This window comes from Lycium barbarum, chromosome 6 (assembly GCF_019175385.1).
Source record: "Lycium barbarum isolate Lr01 chromosome 6, ASM1917538v2, whole genome shotgun sequence".
Classification (NCBI taxonomy): domain Eukaryota; kingdom Viridiplantae; phylum Streptophyta; class Magnoliopsida; order Solanales; family Solanaceae; genus Lycium; species Lycium barbarum.
In genome coordinates this window covers 91581481-91600882 of record NC_083342.1, presented here as the reverse complement: position 1 = coordinate 91600882, position 19402 = coordinate 91581481, and the positions used below count along the sequence as shown (strand labels likewise).

At 36.7% G+C, this 19402-nt stretch overlaps 1 protein-coding gene across 3 annotated transcripts; it reads right to left on the bottom strand.

The window, feature by feature from the left end:
• Window positions 1–454: 454 nt before the first annotated feature.
• LOC132644816 (protein transport protein SEC31 homolog B) lies at window positions 455–12979 on the bottom strand. 3 transcript variants are annotated; one of them, XM_060361432.1, is made up of 22 exons: window positions 12415–12979; window positions 11082–11145; window positions 10852–10974; window positions 8901–8997; window positions 8769–8805; window positions 8530–8635; window positions 8400–8457; window positions 6934–7031; window positions 6613–6732; window positions 6122–6164; window positions 5502–5614; window positions 5312–5433; window positions 4667–5216; window positions 4480–4572; window positions 4066–4251; window positions 3775–3988; window positions 2763–2878; window positions 2475–2657; window positions 2206–2331; window positions 1815–2094; window positions 1020–1258; window positions 455–921 (listed from the first exon to the last, which is right to left on the bottom strand). In XM_060361432.1, exons 1-22 carry the CDS (start codon window positions 12729–12731, stop codon window positions 832–834), a joined length of 3375 nt encoding a protein of 1124 aa, XP_060217415.1. In that variant the 5' UTR covers window positions 12732–12979; the 3' UTR covers window positions 455–831. The 3 variants fall into 3 exon arrangements, with proteins under 3 accessions (XP_060217415.1, XP_060217413.1, XP_060217414.1); XM_060361430.1 differs by having other exon boundaries at window positions 5306–5433; window positions 12415–12978; XM_060361431.1 differs by having other exon boundaries at window positions 5306–5433; window positions 11082–11142; window positions 12415–12978.
• Between the last annotated feature and the right edge of the window lie 6423 nt (window positions 12980–19402).

Genomic DNA, 19402 nt, shown 5'->3' with positions numbered 1-19402 from the left:
AATCGGTTTTTAACCAAACCGCGAACACCGCTGCCTAAATATATCCACAAATCATGCCTCCTAAAAAAGGTATTAACTTGAAAATGCTCGCCTCACTTATAAATGAATACTCAAGAAGGTGCATTGCATGTATTTTTGTTGAACTGCGGCTAGAACAAGTTTAACAGTCTCGCCTCAAACTCAAATAACAAACAAGCGGAGAAATATTAATTAATGGATAAGAAACAACAGTGTTATTAATAATTCCAAGTTTAATTTTTACCTAACTTGAGGATACTGAGTTCCATTTATCCGTACCTTTAGCATTTAAGGAATAACAGCATTTTTATTTTGGAGGGGGGGGGGGGGGGGGGGGGGGGGTTGAAAAGGATAGGCATTTCAAAAGGGACCACCAAAAGTCTCATAAATCATAGGGGACGAAAAATCAATTTGCTGAAATTTGACAGCTTTGCAGTGATGCAACCAAAATGGCAAGAGTTTACCATAATCCGAGATTGAATGACTGGATTTCAGACAGGTTACAACCAAAACATATGCTAATATAAAAAATTTAAAAAAAATTCTATATTTCAACACTGTAAGAAAATAATCAAACATTATCACTATGTTCAGAGAACCAAGCTCTCTAACCTCTTTCCCAAAATTTGCAAGCACCTAAAACCAATATCTAGAGCGGGTGAAAAGAGGTAGGAAAATATCCAACTAGAAAGACAATCTAAAGGTGTCCATCTCCAGATATGAGAGATTATAATTCCTTTTGAACTCGGCAAGAAGGACTTGAATCCAGAACCTCAAATTCTTTAAGTTTGGCGTACGTTAAGGCTACCACATTTATCTGAAGCTTTGTCTGATCTTAATCATCCGCTTGAGTGTTGCAAGCCAGAAGTTGCACTCGTCCCAATCACTTGTGGTGAGAAGTACCTGAAATATAAGAAGCAAATGGAGATCATATGATACTCTCTAGCAATACCAGACTCAAAAAAAAAAAAAAATGAAACTACATCTATCCAGATAGCTACCTGTATCTGAAGGGCGGTACTGAAATCACCATTGTCCAAGGCCTGACAAAGTTGCACAAGTTTTTCTGCTGCATTCTTAGATATGTCCCCACTATTTAGTTTTGCAAAAAGCGCTCCTAATTTCTTTGAATTATCCTCGATTTCCCGCTTCTTAGCTGGATTTGCTCGTGATCCACCCAATGCCTCAGATGTTTCATTGAACAATCTTGTCAAAGTTGCTATCACGGGCTTCTGCTGGGCTGCAACACACCCAATGATTCATTCCATTACATATTGAGATTTAAGAAGCAAGCACAAGAAATAGAACCTCATTTTCCCAGTTAAGACTTAAAGCTAATCCTACAACCATACCTTGCCTTCAAAAGAAATGGAGAAAAGGAAACATGCTAACATAGACCACACCAGAGTAATCCAGGAGAAATTACAAACTGTTTAGGTTGGCGCCAAGTGACGCCAATTTCATCTAATTTTTACTCATTTCTTGGCCTTCTATAAGTAGTAGGTTATAATATAGCAGCAACAGGAGCTTTTCTGGACAGAAACTCCAGATGTAACCATTGAAAATCCAAGAGTGAGAGTAAATACACTGTCAGGTGAAGCCGGGTGAACATACAAGTGCAGTGCAGTTAATACAAGACCACTTCTTAAAGACCACATTCACCACCATAGGTAGCAATGTCGGACAATTGCAAGGAAAGAAGTAACGTGTCAGTAAGAAGGGGTTGTGTAGCCGCCCACACTACAGAAATATAAGAACGTGAATTTAACACGAATTTAAGTGGAAGAGAAGCAAACCAGGAACATTTGAGGTATCCACTGTCTGAACTGTAGGTGGGGGAGCAGCAGGAGCTGCTGGTTGCTGGGCTTGAGATTGCTGAGTAGGGCTAGGAGGCTGCATTGGAGCCATTCCAGGTCTCTGCATTGTATTATTAACTGGCATAAATCCTCTGGGAGCTTGGGAAGGAGCTACAACCTGAGGCATTTTTTGTCCAAGAGCTGGGCCAACTTGAGTAGGGTTAGGGCCATATGAAGGCGGCACATTATGACCGGCAGCATAACCAGGGTTAGCAGGTCCCTGAAATAAACATGAAAGGAAATCATAAGACAACACATTTATCTTAGCTCAAAACAAAATGCCCCCCTCCCACGCCCAGATTCAACTGAAATGATAAAAATGTTAACATACGGGATATAACTGAGCACCCAAGGTGGGCTGCTGATATTGCTCCACATTTCTCAGCGCAGGGGGATTTGATGGGATGAAGGAGGTCTTAGCAGGATGGGTAGCAACAGGTGGTGGAGCAATGTTACCCTGCAAACATGAGAAAAATATATATTAGTAAGAAAAGATAACTCCACATTACCGTGCTTCAGGCAGCTATCTGTTTCAACTCAACGGTAGCCATTAATTTGATAATCTTTACATCCAAGAGAAAGCAAACCAAAAGTGTATACCTGAGGAACTGGAGGAGTTGGGGTTGGCAGAAATATGTTTGGTTGCTGGATGTTTTGCTGTGGAGCAGGCTGGTATGGGACAGGAGCAGCAAAACCGCTATTGTATGAAGAACCAAATGGTTGTTGATAATTCTCGGCATAAGGGCTGTTTGAAATGCTAGGCTGAGGCTTGGATGGTTGCTCCTGAGAAGAGAGAAATTAAAGACGGATAAATCATACGAAATCTCTAACTAGAAGTCCTTTTTTAAGTAAAGGTCACAGTATATCAAGAGAGGGAGAAGAAAATACCGGATAATAATGCTGAGAAGGATCAACCATGCCATAACCAGATTGATCTGCAACATAGTTGGATCCAGTGTGCAGATGTGAGTTGTCAAAAGCCATAGATTTCGATGCGTCTTTAGCTGCAAAGACCAATATGCTAAAAATTGTCAGTTTAATCTCTGTTTTGGAAGGGGTTGCACTTTCTGCACTTGGTCAATTCGCTTGAAATAAAATAACACTACCACACACGTAAATACGGCCATAGCCCAAAATTATAATTAGACTTAAAAAGCCATAAAAAGCATCCCAAAATTCAAATAAAAAAAGGTACATGGAGAGGGATATCATAGATACTACTTTTTTAAATATCAGAAATAGCCAGGTCTCCCTCCTTTACAGCATAGTCGTGCATATGTCTATAATTAACCCTTTTTATTAGGCGCAGGGAGAGACAAACCTGTCAGCCTTTCGAAGCTCAAAAGAAGACATTTATGCTATACTCTAACAAGTCGACAGAATTTAGACACCCATAGAAGAGGAACAGAAAGGATACAGATTGATAACTTGCACTCTCTTGGCTGACACAATCTGAAGAGTTTGAAAAGGAGAATGAAATGGTATAACCCAATAAGCCTAGAAGATTAAAAGTTGGAATTATCAAACCAAATGATGGTACAGCTTGTTTGGTCAACACTCAAAACCATAGAAACATTCCTCAAACTCCTCATCCTGCTATACCCAAAAGTTTACCCGTCAGTAGTGTGAACATTAAAATAGTCAAGTACTGGATAAAGGCAAATGATACTATACTTTAGTTTAAACTAAAGTGGCTTGAGAAATATTCTACACCACATGAATGCTTCCTTACTTCTCAGGTATACAACTGCTATAGTGAAAGCACGAAAAGCAAAATATTTGCAGAAGAGCCAGGCTAAACCAAACCATACGACCATTATCAGCAAGGAAAAGAGAGACACAAAAAGCATAACAGTGTCATTCTGTAATGAAGAAATATAACATTGCAAAACATATTCACCTGGTTCAGTGGACAGAGCAATACGATCTCGTAAGATCGCCAATTCAGGTGACAATTCCTCAGAGCCCATAAGCTTCAAGTATTCCATTGCAGTAGTTAAAAGCCCCTGACTTGCTAGGATTTCAGCATACTTCTCAAGAAGCTTGCAAAGAGAAGCACTAAATCTCTTTTGTCCAGTTGCCAATGCAAAGACTATCGTTTTTTCCATTAAATCCTATAGGAAGGAACAGAAAATACTGTTGAGTGTCTTATAGATAACATAGAAAACTTTGAAGAATCTGAATGCAATACCTGAAGAAGGTCAACATATGATTTTCCATCAGCCTTTCCTGCCAAAGTCCTCGACCATATTTCTATAGTTTTATCAATGTTCCCTGCACATATGTAACACAGTGTTGCAGGAAGGCTTTCACCAGCAGCCAAGAGTCTTGAACCAAGTGTATCGCACAATGAAGTCCATTCATCTGGTGTAGCAAACTGCATCAAAGTGATGAGCAGATTAACATGTAAACTTCACCTCAGATGGATAAGACCAAAACTCTCCTCAGTGAACACATCCCGAAGGTGTACACTACTTGTTTGGAACAGAACAGATTTTCATATATCCCACCTATGTCGATGGACTTTTTTATAATGCCCCTTACAACCCCACTGCATGAGATAAAATAAAAAATAATGATTAGGATGTTAGGTAGAGGAACTTACAGTGCAAAGGAGTGCAAGTGTTTCCTTCCAGGATTTCAAGGGCCGAGTATTTACAATGTTCATTAGATCATTGTTCACCATAGCAGCAACAACCTGAAGTTATTGTTTAGAACAAAAACTCAAATTTTGAAAAGCATGGACTAATCCCCATTTAGAAAATAACAACCACGATATAAATGGATCTTACCTTAAGGTAAGAAGACTGACTAGTTTTAAGGTATTGATCACGAGTTTGCTCCCACAAAGAAGTACCACCAACATGAGCAATAACCAGAGCATCGGCCATTCTATTTGCGGATATGCATTGTGCAACAGCCCCCTTATAGTCACTGACAACCAACGCGCGTTGAACAGTTTCATCAAATGATGTGTCCGCACTCTCCTCTTGTACATCCATTTCTGGTTGGGACTCCTTCACATCAACTGACTCGCCAACAGAAAAGGTACTCACAGACGTTGACACTGGTGTATCAGCTTTGGGACTCGGAAGATTGTTAAAGAAATCTTCCCCATTGTCCATCGCATGCATTAAGTTCTCTTTGCTTGCAGCTTCTTTACCTGAAAGATTCTCATCAAGGGCAAGGGCATTTACTTCCTCAGATACATCATTCTGCGTAGTATCTTTCTCCTCAACAGGCAGACTAAAGCCAAGATGGGAAAGCAGTTTTGTCCTTGCATCACCATCCTCTTCAAGCATAACCTTCAGGAAGCCCCATACTTCTTTTTCACCCGCAGATCTGTTAGAAAGCGCAAGCAAGCTAATGTAAACCGGAAGATGAATGCAATTTATGAAAGAATTATCACCAATTTGAGGAAAAGGATATACTCTGACTCTTGATATTTCATTTCACAGAAAAGCCTCAGCGAAGTTTTCTCGCCATTCTGAATAGCAGTCTCGAAATCAGAAGACCGACTCACCAAACGTTGTTCCGTGACTATGCTATGCACATGGACCTAAAAAAGAGTAAACGTTTATGCAAAGAAAATGGCAATAAAGGAGGGAATTACAGGAACCACTGTACCTCTGTCGGTCCATTTGGAGCATCTGCAGCACCGAATGAAACAAGCTTTCCACCAAAGCCAAATGAGACTCCAGACTTTTTCTTAGACCACCACTTTGGAGCTCGTAAGGGAGCTGATCAGCCCATGTAATGCAAATGAAAACCCAAAGTAAGTTAAAAACAAAGGTAAAAGAAAAATCCTTTTAAAGCAGAAAGAGACCAAGAGATGTGCCGTACAACAATGCAGACAAGCTGTGAAACCTGTAAAAAAGAACAATTCCTCCCCCCGTAGCGCCTGTCTATCTTCTTTTATTCATAATATAGCCAAAATTGGTGGTGCATTTTTGCATTTTTTATTTTTTTTTGGTTTTTGAGCTACAGCCCCTTCCATATCTTGATATCTAAGATCCACACAAGGTGCCCAAGTAGCCAAGCTAATTTTTAAAAGATTCGCAAATTATGTTACAAAATGTTGACCATAGGGAAGAAAATGTCTCTAAGCAAGCACCTTGTGTCAACTATAATGGCAACTCCTTCCTACATTCAAACGGAAACCTACAGCCTTATGTCCTGAACCTCAAGGATGTTCAAGGAAGACATCAAGAGGGGTGAGGAAGAAGATTAACAAAATTTCATCATACCTGCGCCAAAATAGCCATCTCCATCGCCAGCTCGAGCGCAGCCCTATAAAACATATTAATTTGAGGACCACACTCACCAATCTAAACAAAAAATGTTGTGGCACAGGAAAACAACAATTCATAAAATATAAAAGGAATAAAAGTTTTCCCAGTTCACCATATCATCTGTTTTTCCTATAGGAAGAACAATCAAATTACCAAGCACTAGCCATCTGGAACACGAGAAACATCTGTTATTTGAACGCTTAAGTCCATCCACATTACTTTGATGAGAATCTCCATGTAGTGAAGGATATTGTTATACAGGCCCATCCTACTACATTACTTTAGCTACTCAACATATCTCAACTCAAAATAGCAGCAGAATAACAGAACTGGAAAGAGGACAAGAAGGCGGAGCAAATCTTTTTGGAGTTCTCTACTTATATTCAGAAATGTGTGCTCTACATTGCAACCCGACAAATAAAGCATAAAAATTAAGAGGAAAAGACCTCTATGTTGTAAATGCCAATTTTTCCATCAAATGATGATGTTGATATAACCCCTGGACACTTCGGATACCAATGCACATCAAAATTCCAATTGGTTCCAGCTGGCAATTCGGAAACAATCTGCCAGAGTTAGACATTACAACAATCAGTATTCTTAAGAGCTTTCCATAGATTTAAAAAAAAAAAATAAAGAGCAACAATTCACTAGTCCAAAAACCTTTACGGCTTTACCACAAAGTGAAGGTCAGCAGAGATCATAGTTATGAAACAAAAACACAGAAATTGACAATGAGGATATGAACAATGTTAATTTGCATTCACCTCTCCAGACACAACATCCCAGCAGATAGTGCGGTTATCTTTTGCACAAGTAAGCAGGTAGGAGCTATCAAGGGGACACCAGGACATTGCAATGACACCTGAGTGAAAAATATCCAGGATTAACTGAAAATTGTAAGGATATCAATATAATATGAAATGTACTTCATAGATAAACTAGAACTGTAATCCTTATTAAAAAAAAAAGACAAATTAAAACTTTAATCGTACTTTAAAATCAAATTATCTTATAAAGTAATCTTTTTGGCATGTCACACCAATTACGCACTGGTCTCTTAAGACCTCTGAATGCAAGATATTGTTGAATATCTGAAGACTGACATCATGGGAACTGAGCCCTTGGCTTATATTTAGTATACTTTTTCTCATTACACGTTAGGAAAGTCAAAAAATACTTGCCCCGCACCAGAAGTTCTTCAATTTCTATTAAAAACAAGGTTCCAATAAGCTTTAGACTATTGAACTGAGTGACATGTATTTGATATTCATTAAAGCTTGCAAAGGTAGTTTGTGCTCCCTCTACCTACATCCCTTTCCATTTCTCCATGTACTCTTCTTCCCCCACTCCTCCATCTCTCAGTTCTCAGCATTTCTTAAGGGACAGAGCTGAACTGATTCTAGCTGGCACTCATAAGAATGAAGAGGAATGGGGGACACAGAGGGGCTGAGGTCATTTAAACACAAAATTAGTACAATTATCACTCCTTCCTTTCCTTCCAAACTCAACCATCCGATCATGATGTTAATCTCCTCAACATGTAATTACTAAACAGATTCCGCTTGCACCCACCGGCAACATGTCAAATAACTTGTTACAGAAACCAGTAAAATGCTGCAACAATTTTCTTTCTTTTGCCAAAGGACACCAGAGGATCTAGTATGGTTAAAATGGATCGACGGCCATTCAGTACCCAATACCCCCATATCCCAAAAATGGTGCATTTCAGGTGGATGCCTCATTGGCAAAAGACAGGAAGACATTGAGAGAGCAACAAAGAATAAAAAGCTCCAAGTTAAAGAACAGGAAACAAACTAATTAATAAACTATCGCCCTTGGATCACCTTGAGAAACAACTATTGTACAGACTGTTCAGCCATGTGCTTAGAAAAATATATCCACTTGTATAAAATGAAATTTTGCAGATCAGTTGTTGTCCACCAGCATATTCTACCACTGTCATACCAGTCATGAGTCAACAACAGTTGCGTTCCTTTATTTTTTTTGTTTAATAAGTAACCATAAACATAAATTGAATGCATCTATATGGGATAAGCTCAGCAATAGTATTTACAAGTATTTAATAGAGTTCAGCCTCATTAGTAGGATAGAATTCTACCATCACTTGTCTCTTCAGACGTGCATGTTCTAAGACAGTTGAAACATGGAAATTATAGGTTCTGTGCCAAGCTTGTACAGATGGAAGAGACAAGCTTTCAGCTGCACTAACCTTTAGTGTGACCCACGAACTCTTTCACGGGAGACAATACATTCCGCATATCCCACAGCTGAAACGGTAATATATTAGTCAGATACGTATTACAACAAGCCCGTGAAAGACAAAAGAGTAGAATTTTTACCCTAAGTGCGGGTGAACCATCTTCATCCGAAGCAACAATAAGCTGTGTGGCAACATCAGGATGCCACTGCAATACAGAGCACCGCCTTCTAACAGAATCTGTGAAACTGCATAATTGCCCAATGTAGGTTTATTTTTCATTATTGCTATTACTCTTAAAATGCAGGAGAAATGTTCAACTTATAGTATCTCTTGAATATAATAACAATTAAAGCCTACACTTCATGGACGCCTATTTACCTTATCACTGGCTTCTGCTTCTTCAAATCCCACACAACTGAAATAAGAAAATAGAAAAAAGAGAGATATTATAGCAACCTTTACAAGAAAAACAAACCAAAAAAACTCAGGCAACCTCTGCTCCTAGCTCACCAGTTGTGCCGTTAAGGGAAGTAGACGCCAATATATGCTGAACTTTGCTATTCCAAGATACGTAGGAAATTTCACCTTGAGTTGATGATCCACTACCCTGTTAAAAAGGAGTCAGAATCTGAGTTAGATACCTTAAACAGAATGTCAAAATCAAGGAGAACTTTCCAAATAAAGTAGCATAGTTATAGGCCAGGAGTAGCGGACAGCAAGAGAATACACCACCAGATCAAAACCATTATTAACTGAAACAAACAATACACTAAATTTTCTGCTATGATTTTAAGTCATACTTGTCATTCCTCTTAAACCATCAGTTCCATTATTAGTTACTTGCAAGCCACTTATAAGAAAGCATAACTACAAATCAGTGAGACCATCTGCTCCAACCTCAACGGACAGGTTCAGCCAATACTTCCATGTTATGTTCACATGCTTGAATACCTAACGTAAATTCTTCTGAACGATGAAAACTTTTATTAATGTAATATAAGGCTTGATTGATTGGAACCCCAAAATGTCACCAAAAGATGCCAATGTACCGCTCACCAAAAAAGTGAAGCTGCAGAGCCAAAAAACGACCTCTTCTATTTCCATCAAGGAATGTTAAAACTCCCGCCAGAAACTAATTCCCAACAACATGTCCCTTTAATAAAATTTTAAAAGAACACATCACATCATTGCTTAGTTTCTAAATCATTCTTTTCAATCAAGAGAATCATTAAGAATATTGTGTAGAATATTCTTCAAGATTTTCTTGACGTTCACCACACCCGTCAACCTTAAGCTGAAGACCTTAACAAGGGAAGAGAATACATGGACAGGACCTACAAAAGGGTTGAATATTAGTGGATTACGACAACAATGTCACTCTGTCACTTACAACATCCACAACATCACATCGCTTATTTAAATAGTTTACCAAAGCATTTTACCCACTACTCAATGAAAATTGTAATTCAAGGCGAACACTGCAATTGTTCCACTGCAGTAACTTATAGTTAACGATGCATGCCACAGGGGCAACAATTCCTACAATAGGCAAGCAGACAACAAGTGTGTTTCTTCTTCCAGCCTGGATTCTGACCTTTTTTAAATAAGCAACCAAGATTCTGGCTCTGAGGTGCTAGTAGCTTCACACCACGGGCTTTTAACCAAACGCAATGATCAATTGTGCAAAGCAACCGTTCTTCTCATACTAGGTTGAATTATTACTTGTTACATTGTCATCAAAAAAGGTAAAACCCACAAGTCAAAACCCTCCTTGTCAGCCTCCCCACCACTACTTGTTATGCCATGCCCTCTTAGCTACAAATAACTAAGGGGTCTCTTGATATATCCAAATTGCAAAACTCCCTAAACTACGAATAGAGTCTTTGATCACGGACTGTGACCACGTGTTATTGAGGTTCTTTGGACCCGAAACTTCTAAAATTGATTGCAATGTTGTCACACATCATGTGATGTGCTCAAATCACTAGACCCAAAGCCCGGGGGCTCCATCTTGTATCCTAACTACCAATTCTCCCAATCTCATATGTTAACTACCAATTTCAACAGAAATGTGTTCTCTTCTTGCTTTCTCTTTACACAGTAGCTCTACAGAAAATGAAATTAGCAATTAGGCACTATTTCATTGTTCTTGTTCCTCTTTAGGTATTCCTGGCTATCAGTTACCAAGAGAAACTGTTGATACTCGAGTTACAATCAACAATCAATCAATTTTTAGAAACCACTAAGATATGGAGGAGCATTTTAAGGATTGAGGCATTGTGATTTACATTTGACTCGTATTAATGGCTACAGAAGAATGCAAAAAGTTATATCATTTTTCTTCAGTTACCTCCGTTGCAATGTGTTGGATTTAGGGGTCCAGGAGGACACTAGAATTTATAAACAAACATTGCATGAGAAACGCTAATAAAAAATATTTTAAATGTCAGATATTACATACTTTTAGGGGAGGGAAATGGCTAGGCTCTGCAGGATTCGCAATATCCCATATGCAGATTTCACCTTCATCAGCTCCAGATGCAAGGAGATTTGGAGTAAACCCGTTAAACTCCAATCCACGAACCTGACAATAAGATACATGAGAAAAATATATCAGATCATCACAGGATTACCAAAAGATGTCTAGAAAAAGAACAGAAGCATGTAAAACAGCAAAATGATAAAACTTACAGGCCCTTTGTGCCTCGACAGGTTGCCGACAAGAGCATTTTCAGCTGCCTCAGGCCCTCCTCTACTTGCAAAGAAAATGACGGCAACAAAAATTATTTAACGTCAAAGGTAGCAAGATCATAAGAAACATATTATATCCAAACTAAAAATTTAAAGAAGCATCATAGAATGAATATATTTTTTCCCTATCTTTGACCAGTAAAGCATAACAGATAATCTTGCTACCTTTTGTACACCTTTCTCATTACTAATTGTAAACAAGAAGAACAAAAAGAGTTTCCTTCCGGGGAAAAGTTGGAGCAAATAAAAGTATAGGTGAAAAAAGACAATAAAAGGGCCTCAGCGAGGAAGTGGTTTTCAAAAAGAGGTTAAATTGGAAGAACATTTATCAGGAGGGTTAATAGTAATACAGGCAGCATCTCTGCACTTAGCAGTGCCACATACGCATGGCAGTTCATGCATATTTTATGTCACATCAATACATTATCATGTACATTCTGTACTAAAACATGTATGAAATATTCAGAAAAGTAAAACCGCAAAAGTATGCTCCACTAGAAGATATTAGGGAGACAAGAAATGATTGGTTTGGAAATTCTCGTGTCCAAGTTATGCCATCATAAAAGCACTCCATTTCTTTTGAGAAGTCATGATCATTTTGATTCCTTAACATAGAAGGAGTAACTAGAAACACTACTCACTATTTACTGCCAACCCAACTTCTAAACATCCCAGTTCAAAGATCCCACATTAATCACCGAGATTTTGCATATTTTATAATTAGAAAAACATAATTTCGTTACTAGTATTTAAGATACCAAAATCAAAGGAATCCTGTCCTTCAAAAATGCACGGAAACCTAGAATGCCAATAGCTGATCTAGTTCATTTACAGCACCACTATTTCACCAAAAGACCAAGTTTTGAAAGCACTAGACATTTGGATTTAGTTCGTTATCCATCTACAAGCAGAGACGAATTTATGTGTAAATTTTGGGGCACGTAAATCCATGGTCTTTCCACAAAACTAGATATTTTATGTACATATTTTCTAGAATTGATCTAATATTATTTAACGGTACCCACGCTACAAAAAGGCTAAATGGTGCAGTCGGTTAAAAGCTTTAGTTATTTACCAAAAGGAACAAGGATCAATTCCCACTTAATGCATTTTTTTTCTCCTTTCTTTTAGTAGTGCACCCATGTTCTAGAAATCCTAGATTCGCCTCTGCGTAAAATGCATCAGATTGATAATCACACTGAACTCGATCACTAACGACAAAGGAACGCAATTAAACAATTCAATTAAAGAAGAACAAATATTGGGGAATTACGAGATCAGAGGCTTAGGATTCCAAAGTCCAATGTTGCCATCAACAAGCCCACCAGCAATGATTCCATGAGAATACTCCTCCGAGTTAGGCTGAAATTTGCCCCAAGACAGCCGATTGAAGCGCTCGGGAGTCGGGATCGAACCAGCGAGAACGAGCTGACGATCATCAGATGTGAAATCAACCTCGAAAATATCGAGATTAGCGGTAGAGCTGAATGACAGATCCACCGCTCCAGCCATCGTTCCAGCCGCCAGATACGGTGCTTCCGGCGCAAACGCCGCCGATGCCGATCTGTTCACCACCTTTATGCACGCCATCGCAAATTTTCAGAACTATCTAATTTGAAACGGGAGATCTAGGGTTACGAGTTTGAGAAATTAGGATACGAATTGTAGATCGACAGAGGACAGAGAGTGTGGAGTCTCTCTCTGTTTATTTGTTTTGGGAATTTTGTTTTTTCAGATTAGATTAGATATATATTTATTCTGCATATATAACTCCTTTTGGGTTTTTTTATTTTTTTTATTTTCACTTCGCTACGCTTCTGTAATACTACAACTCGCATTTTTTCATTTGGGGAAGAAAGAGTGGGGGTTTTTTGATGAGGGAACACGTTTTTGACATCTGACCAATCATATGTTGCCGCGTGTAATGCTCTCGTCATCGGACTAGTCTAGCTCCATTCCGTCCTTATACCTCTCTCTTTACCTATGAATCAAATTGTTGTTCTCAGTAGAAGTTTGCAAGTGAGAAAATGAGGATCGTTGGATCGAGGGCATCAAAATTATAATATAAAAATAATTATTTTTGAGATATTAAAAAATGTTATTTCATTTATTTTGCCATTACTTATATTTTTTTTTCCTTCTATTCTTAACGGCTTAATTAACTAATTCTATATATTTTTCTTACTGTTGACAGATTAATTAATTAGTATATATTAAAAGGATTTCTAAAATGTTATAGAAGCACAATAGTATTTGTTTATTTAACTAACTTATTTCATAAGTTCAAATAGTTAAGAGCAAAAACTTCATTTCATTAATCGTATTTTTTCTTCCTACCAGACTCTTTTTATTTTATGACTCTGCACATTTATTTACAATAATCGTCGACTTAAAAGGGTGAAATAATATATTCTCCTCTTTGGTGAACTTTTTTTTTTGATTACTAAAAAAATAAATTAAATAAAGATCTTAAACTTATTTGTAAACAACAATTTATGTCTGCTAGAGAAGAATTTTATGTCCTTAAGCATTATTCCTGAGTATTAGAGCCTCTTCGTTGTTGTGCTTCATTGGCTAGAAAATCAACAAACTAATGTCTTCATCCAGACATATCTAATCGCGACGTTCCTCGCGTGCAGCACATATCTACAAATTTTATTAATAAATAGAAGAGGATGATGTTGTATGTCGTCTAAGTTGATAAGTTTGCAGCCGAAGCAATATGTTTCCAACTCTAAGGTTTCATAATTCATTTGCTTTGGGACGTTTAATCCTTGTTTGATGCTCCATAATTCCATAGTAAAGCTTGAACTAAGCTGCATTTTACAGGACTAGCCCAATAACCGCTTTCCCTCATCATAAAAATCCCTTCAAAAGCAACACCCTCATATTGTATCTTGACAATAACATCAGTGTGCAAAAGGGATCAAGCTATTCGTTTTGATTGTTTAGAAATAAAAATTACAATGGGAAATACTTCAATAGTTTTTTCAGACATAATCTGTTTTTTGATTGTTTATAAATTCACTAGCTAAACATTCATGTCCAATCAGAATTCTAGTTTACACTCTTTCAGGTATGCCATATATTGAAAATAAACATGTCATTATGATTGCTAGTTATTATGTATAATTTCATCAATTCATTCGAGCATTGTTTAGCGGCTATAGCATCAAGCTCATCTTGTGAGAAGAACTTTCGCTTTATCCGTTTACACATTGGGAGATCCAAATGATATGCGAGCAATCCTTCACACCGGTGTTTTAAAAGGCAGTCTTTGGACTAGCCTCGGGTGAGCGGGGCACTGACAAAACGCCTCGGGACTCACGTGTGAGGCTTAGTTCTGTGAGGGTTAAGCCCTTAACGCCCGAATGTACGCCTTAAACTCGCCCAACGCTCGGGGCTCGCCGTATAATTCTTACACAAATTACGTGTAAAAGACAATATTGATCCTCATAATTCATTAATTAATGAATGATGCTTAATAGTTTTTCATCTATAAAAATAAGAAGATCGAGAGCAACTCAAATAACAAGTCATAGTATTGCATATTTACAATTTGAGAATACCATGAGGCTGAGTATCACTTAATTCAATCTTTTAAAAATACATAGCCAAAATTTTCATCTTCACTTGTCATTGTTCTTCACGTTTTTGTCCTATGTCTTGAAATTATCATATTTTATTATTTTGTTATTTGAAAGTAATTTTATTTTTACTCATGGAGTGATGTTGTAATTAATTATAATACTGATAAAGTTTATTAATCATTTTCTTTTTAAGGAGGTAAATTGCATAGTATGATAGTAATATATTTTAAGAAAATGTGATTCTTTTATTGGTTGAGAGTTAAGATGTTAGAGTTGATTTGCATCTTATAATAGCTTTATATCATTGCATTAATTATACTTGTAAAATCGTGTTAGAAGTTTTACTTTGTATGAATTTCTTTAATCAAATTTTTAATTTTGTAAAACTATTACTGTATTTTTATAAATTTTTCCAGTTATTATACTATTTTATTAAATTATTAATATTAAAATTTTAAAGATCCATAGGGCTTACGCCTCGCCCTGTGCTAAGTAAAACGCCCCGCCTCACGCCCCCGCCTTTCAAAACACTAATTCACACTACCATCACATTGATCTAATATGATAATTTAATTATCTTTTTGTTAACTCGAAGTTTAGCTTATTGATGAAGGTGATAAAAGTGAGGCATTTAAATATAAGTGACCTTTAAGTTTTAAAATTAACAGGAGGTGATTCAAGTTTTAATTATTGAGTAAAGGTGATGATTTTTTTATTAGTGATTAAGGGGTTTTGAGCTTGTTCAACAGTTTTGTTTTTGATACTTTGACCCTCGACTTTATTTTTAAGACTTTGCCCTCAAGTTTTATTTTTAACACTTTGTCCCTCACCTTCACCCCCTCCCTGCCCCCATCCCCCCACCCCGTCCCCTGCCTTTCCCCCCACCTCCCACCAAAAATATGTTTTTTTGAAAAAGATTTTGAAAAGTTTTTTTTTTGTTTTTTTGCACCACCCGCACCCCTGCCCCCAGCCCCCGACCATGCCCCCACCCCCACCCCCCACCAAAAAAAATATTTTTAATTTTTGTTTTTTGTTTTTTTTGCACCACCCCCAACCACTGCCCCCAGCCCCTGACCACGCCCCCTCCCTTGCCCCCCACCCCCACCCTCACCTCACATCAAAAAAAAAGATTTTTTTAAAAAAAGATTTTTAAAAGTTTTTTTTTGTTTTTTTTTTTGCACAACCCCACCCCCCCCCACCACACCCCTCCCATGGCCCCACCCCTACCCCCACCAATTTTTTTTTAAAGAGATTTTTAAAGTTTTTTTTTGCACCACCCCCACCCCCTGCCCCCACCACACCCCCTCCCTAGCCCCCACCCCCTACCCCCACCAAAAAAAATATTTTTAAAAGTTTTTTTTTGTTTTTTTGCACCACCCACCCCCCACCCTCCAAAAAAAATTAATTTTATTTTAAAAAAAATTGAAAAGTTTTTATTTTTGGTTTTTGGCACCATCCCCCTCCCCCCCCCCCCCCCCCCCCCAACCTCCCAAAAAAATTAATTTTATTTTAAAAAAAAAAATAAAAAAAATTGGGTTTTGTTTTTCGCACCACCCCACCCAAAAAAAAAATCTTGAAAAGAAGTTTTGAATTAGAGAAAGAGATACCTCCTTCATATGTTGGTCCTAGCAAACCCGGAAGAAGGCAGACAAAGAGGAGGCGTGGAATCATTGCGAACGAGAAAAAACAAATGCTCCTTATGCAAAACAGTTGGCACAAAAAACAACATATCCAAACTGAAATGCTCCATAGTTGTTAATTGCACTGTGTTGTAATAATAGTTATTTGTTGGAACTTTATGACATTTTAATGTTGTTCTTTTTTAGAATGATAATTTCTATTCTTGGTGTTTGTGAACTTGATTTATATGATATGTTGATCATGTTCAATCACAAATGTGTGTATTCTTGTTAATAAATTGCTGAACAATTTTCAACAACTAATGAATCTGTTGCAACAGCTCTGCAACTTGTTGTGTTTTATCCAACAAGTAACAGGACTTGTTACGGCAACTAGTATCTTGTTGGGTTTTATCCAACTGCTAAAAGATTTTCAACAAGTAAGCAATCTGTTGCAACAACTGACAGGACTTGTTGCAGCAACTAAGTTACATTTTGGGGTTTTTCCAAAAGTGGAGTGACTTGTTGCAAAAACTGGGTAACTTGTTGTGTTTATCCAACAAGAGTAAGGACTTGTTCAACAACTATGTCACTTGCTGCAACAGATACTACAATTGTTGCAACAGATACTACACTTGCTGCGACAGATATTACAGTAGTTGCAACAGATACTACTTGATTCACCCGTATTTAGTGATCAACAAAGGGAAATCAATGATATTTAGTAATAAGCAAAAGAAATCAACGATATGTAGTGATCAATTTATAATACTTAATCAATTTGATGGTATTTTGACTCAGGAAAGATGATCTACTAAGTCAGTATGCACTAAATCCAATGATCATTAGAGTGAATTGATATCAACTACTTAATTCACCCATATTTAGTGATAAACAAATGAAATCAATGATATTTAGTGATTAATATATAATACTTAATCAATTTGATGGTATTTTGAGTCTGGAAAGATGATCTACTAAGTCATTATACACTGTGAACTACTTGATTCACCCATAGTTAATGATAAACAAAGGAAATCAACGATATTTAGTGATCAATGTATATACTTAATCAATTTGTTGTATTTTGAGTCAGAAAATATGATATACTAAGTCAATATGCACTAAATCGAGTTATCATTAGAGTGAATTGATGTGAACTACTTAATTCACACATATTTAGTGATAAACAAAGGAAATCAACGATGTTTAGTGATCAATGTATAATGCTTAATCAATTTGATGTATTTTGAGTCAGGAAAGATGATCTACTAAGTCAGTATGCACTAAATCGAGTGATCATTAGAGTAATTTGATGCGAACTACTTGATTCACCCATATTTAGTGTTAAACAAAGGAAATAAATGGTATTTAGTGATGAATATATATATCTACTAATATTCTTAATGGATTAGATAGTAATTTCATAGATTAGATGGGCAATTCTAAGTGTATTCCTCCTAAATCGAATGATCATTATAGTGTTTTGATGTGAAGTACTTAATTCAACCATATTTAGTGATAAACAAATGAATTCAGTGTTATTCAGTATAAACAAAGGAGTTCAATGTGATCAATATCGTGAATATGTTGCAACAATGGAGGAGTTGTTGCAACATATGAGATACCTGCTGCAACATATGAGTAAGTTGTTGCAACATATGAGATATCTGCTACCTGCTGCAACATATGAGTAAGTTGTTGCAACATATGAGATATCTGCTGCAACATATAAGTAAGTTGTTGCAATAATTCAAATCTGTTGCAACAACTAAGCAACTTGCTTAAACATCTGATCCATCTGTTGAAACAGATTAATAACTTGTTGCAACTTCTTCAACAAGTGTATGATCTGTTGCAACAATTAACTCATATATTGCGACATATTTTTTAGTTTTTGCAATAATTTAAGCCATTGTTTGATTTTTTCCAACAAGGTGAATAATTTGTTGTAACAACTAAGCAACTTGTTTAAAAAGATTAGTAACTTGTTGAAACAATTTAGTAACTTGTTGTAACTTCTTCAACAACGCATTCATCTGTTGCAATAATTAGTAAGCAAAATAAATAAGTTCATAAACAGAAATTGTTCAACAGCCACCTTGGTTGCAAATATTACAACTAATCAAAATAAATAAGTTCATAAACATCATTCACAAATAACATAAAGGACAAAAAAAAACACAAATTGTTCAACAGCAACCTTGGGTCCAAATACCACAACTTAAGTAATAATTTGTTCAGCAACTGCCTTCTAAGGTATAACAGATTTCCTTGATCTACTCCATCTCCTTCATTTCAATTATCAGTTTCTTCATCTTCTAGTTCTTCTTCACTTTTTTCTTTGTATCTACTGCTTCTTTGCTCTGTTCTTCATCTCTTTCTGAGGATTGATTGTCAGTTTGGCTGTTCAATTTGACTATATCTTTCCTCAACATTTGCTGATTCATAAATAAATTATCTACTTGTTGCAACACGTGTAGAAATTATTGCAAAACTACAAATCTGTTGGATATCTTCTACAAACAGAACCAAATAACTGAAGTTATGTCCAACAGATTTGTAGTTGTTGCAACAGATTGTCTACTTGTTGCAACAAGTGTAGAACTTGTTGCAACAGCTACAAATCTGTTGGATATCTTCTACCAACCGAACCAAATAACTGAAGCTATATCCAACAGATTTGTAGTTGTTGCAACAGATTGTCTACTTGTTGCAACAAGTGTAGAACTTGTTGCAACACCTACAAATTTGTAGGATATCTTATCCAAAAAAAAACTAAATAACTGAAGCTATGTCCAACAGATTTGTAGTTGTTGCAACAGATTGTCTACTTGTTGAACAACTACAAATCTGTAGGATATCTTCTACAAAAAAAAAAACTAAATAACTGAAGCTATGTCCAACAAATTTGTAGTTTTTGCAACATATTGTCTACTTGTTACAATAAGTGTAGAACTTGTTACAACAACTACAAATCCGTTAGATATCTTCTACAAACAGAAGCAAATAACTGAAGCTATGTCCAACAGATTAGTGAGTCGTTGCAACA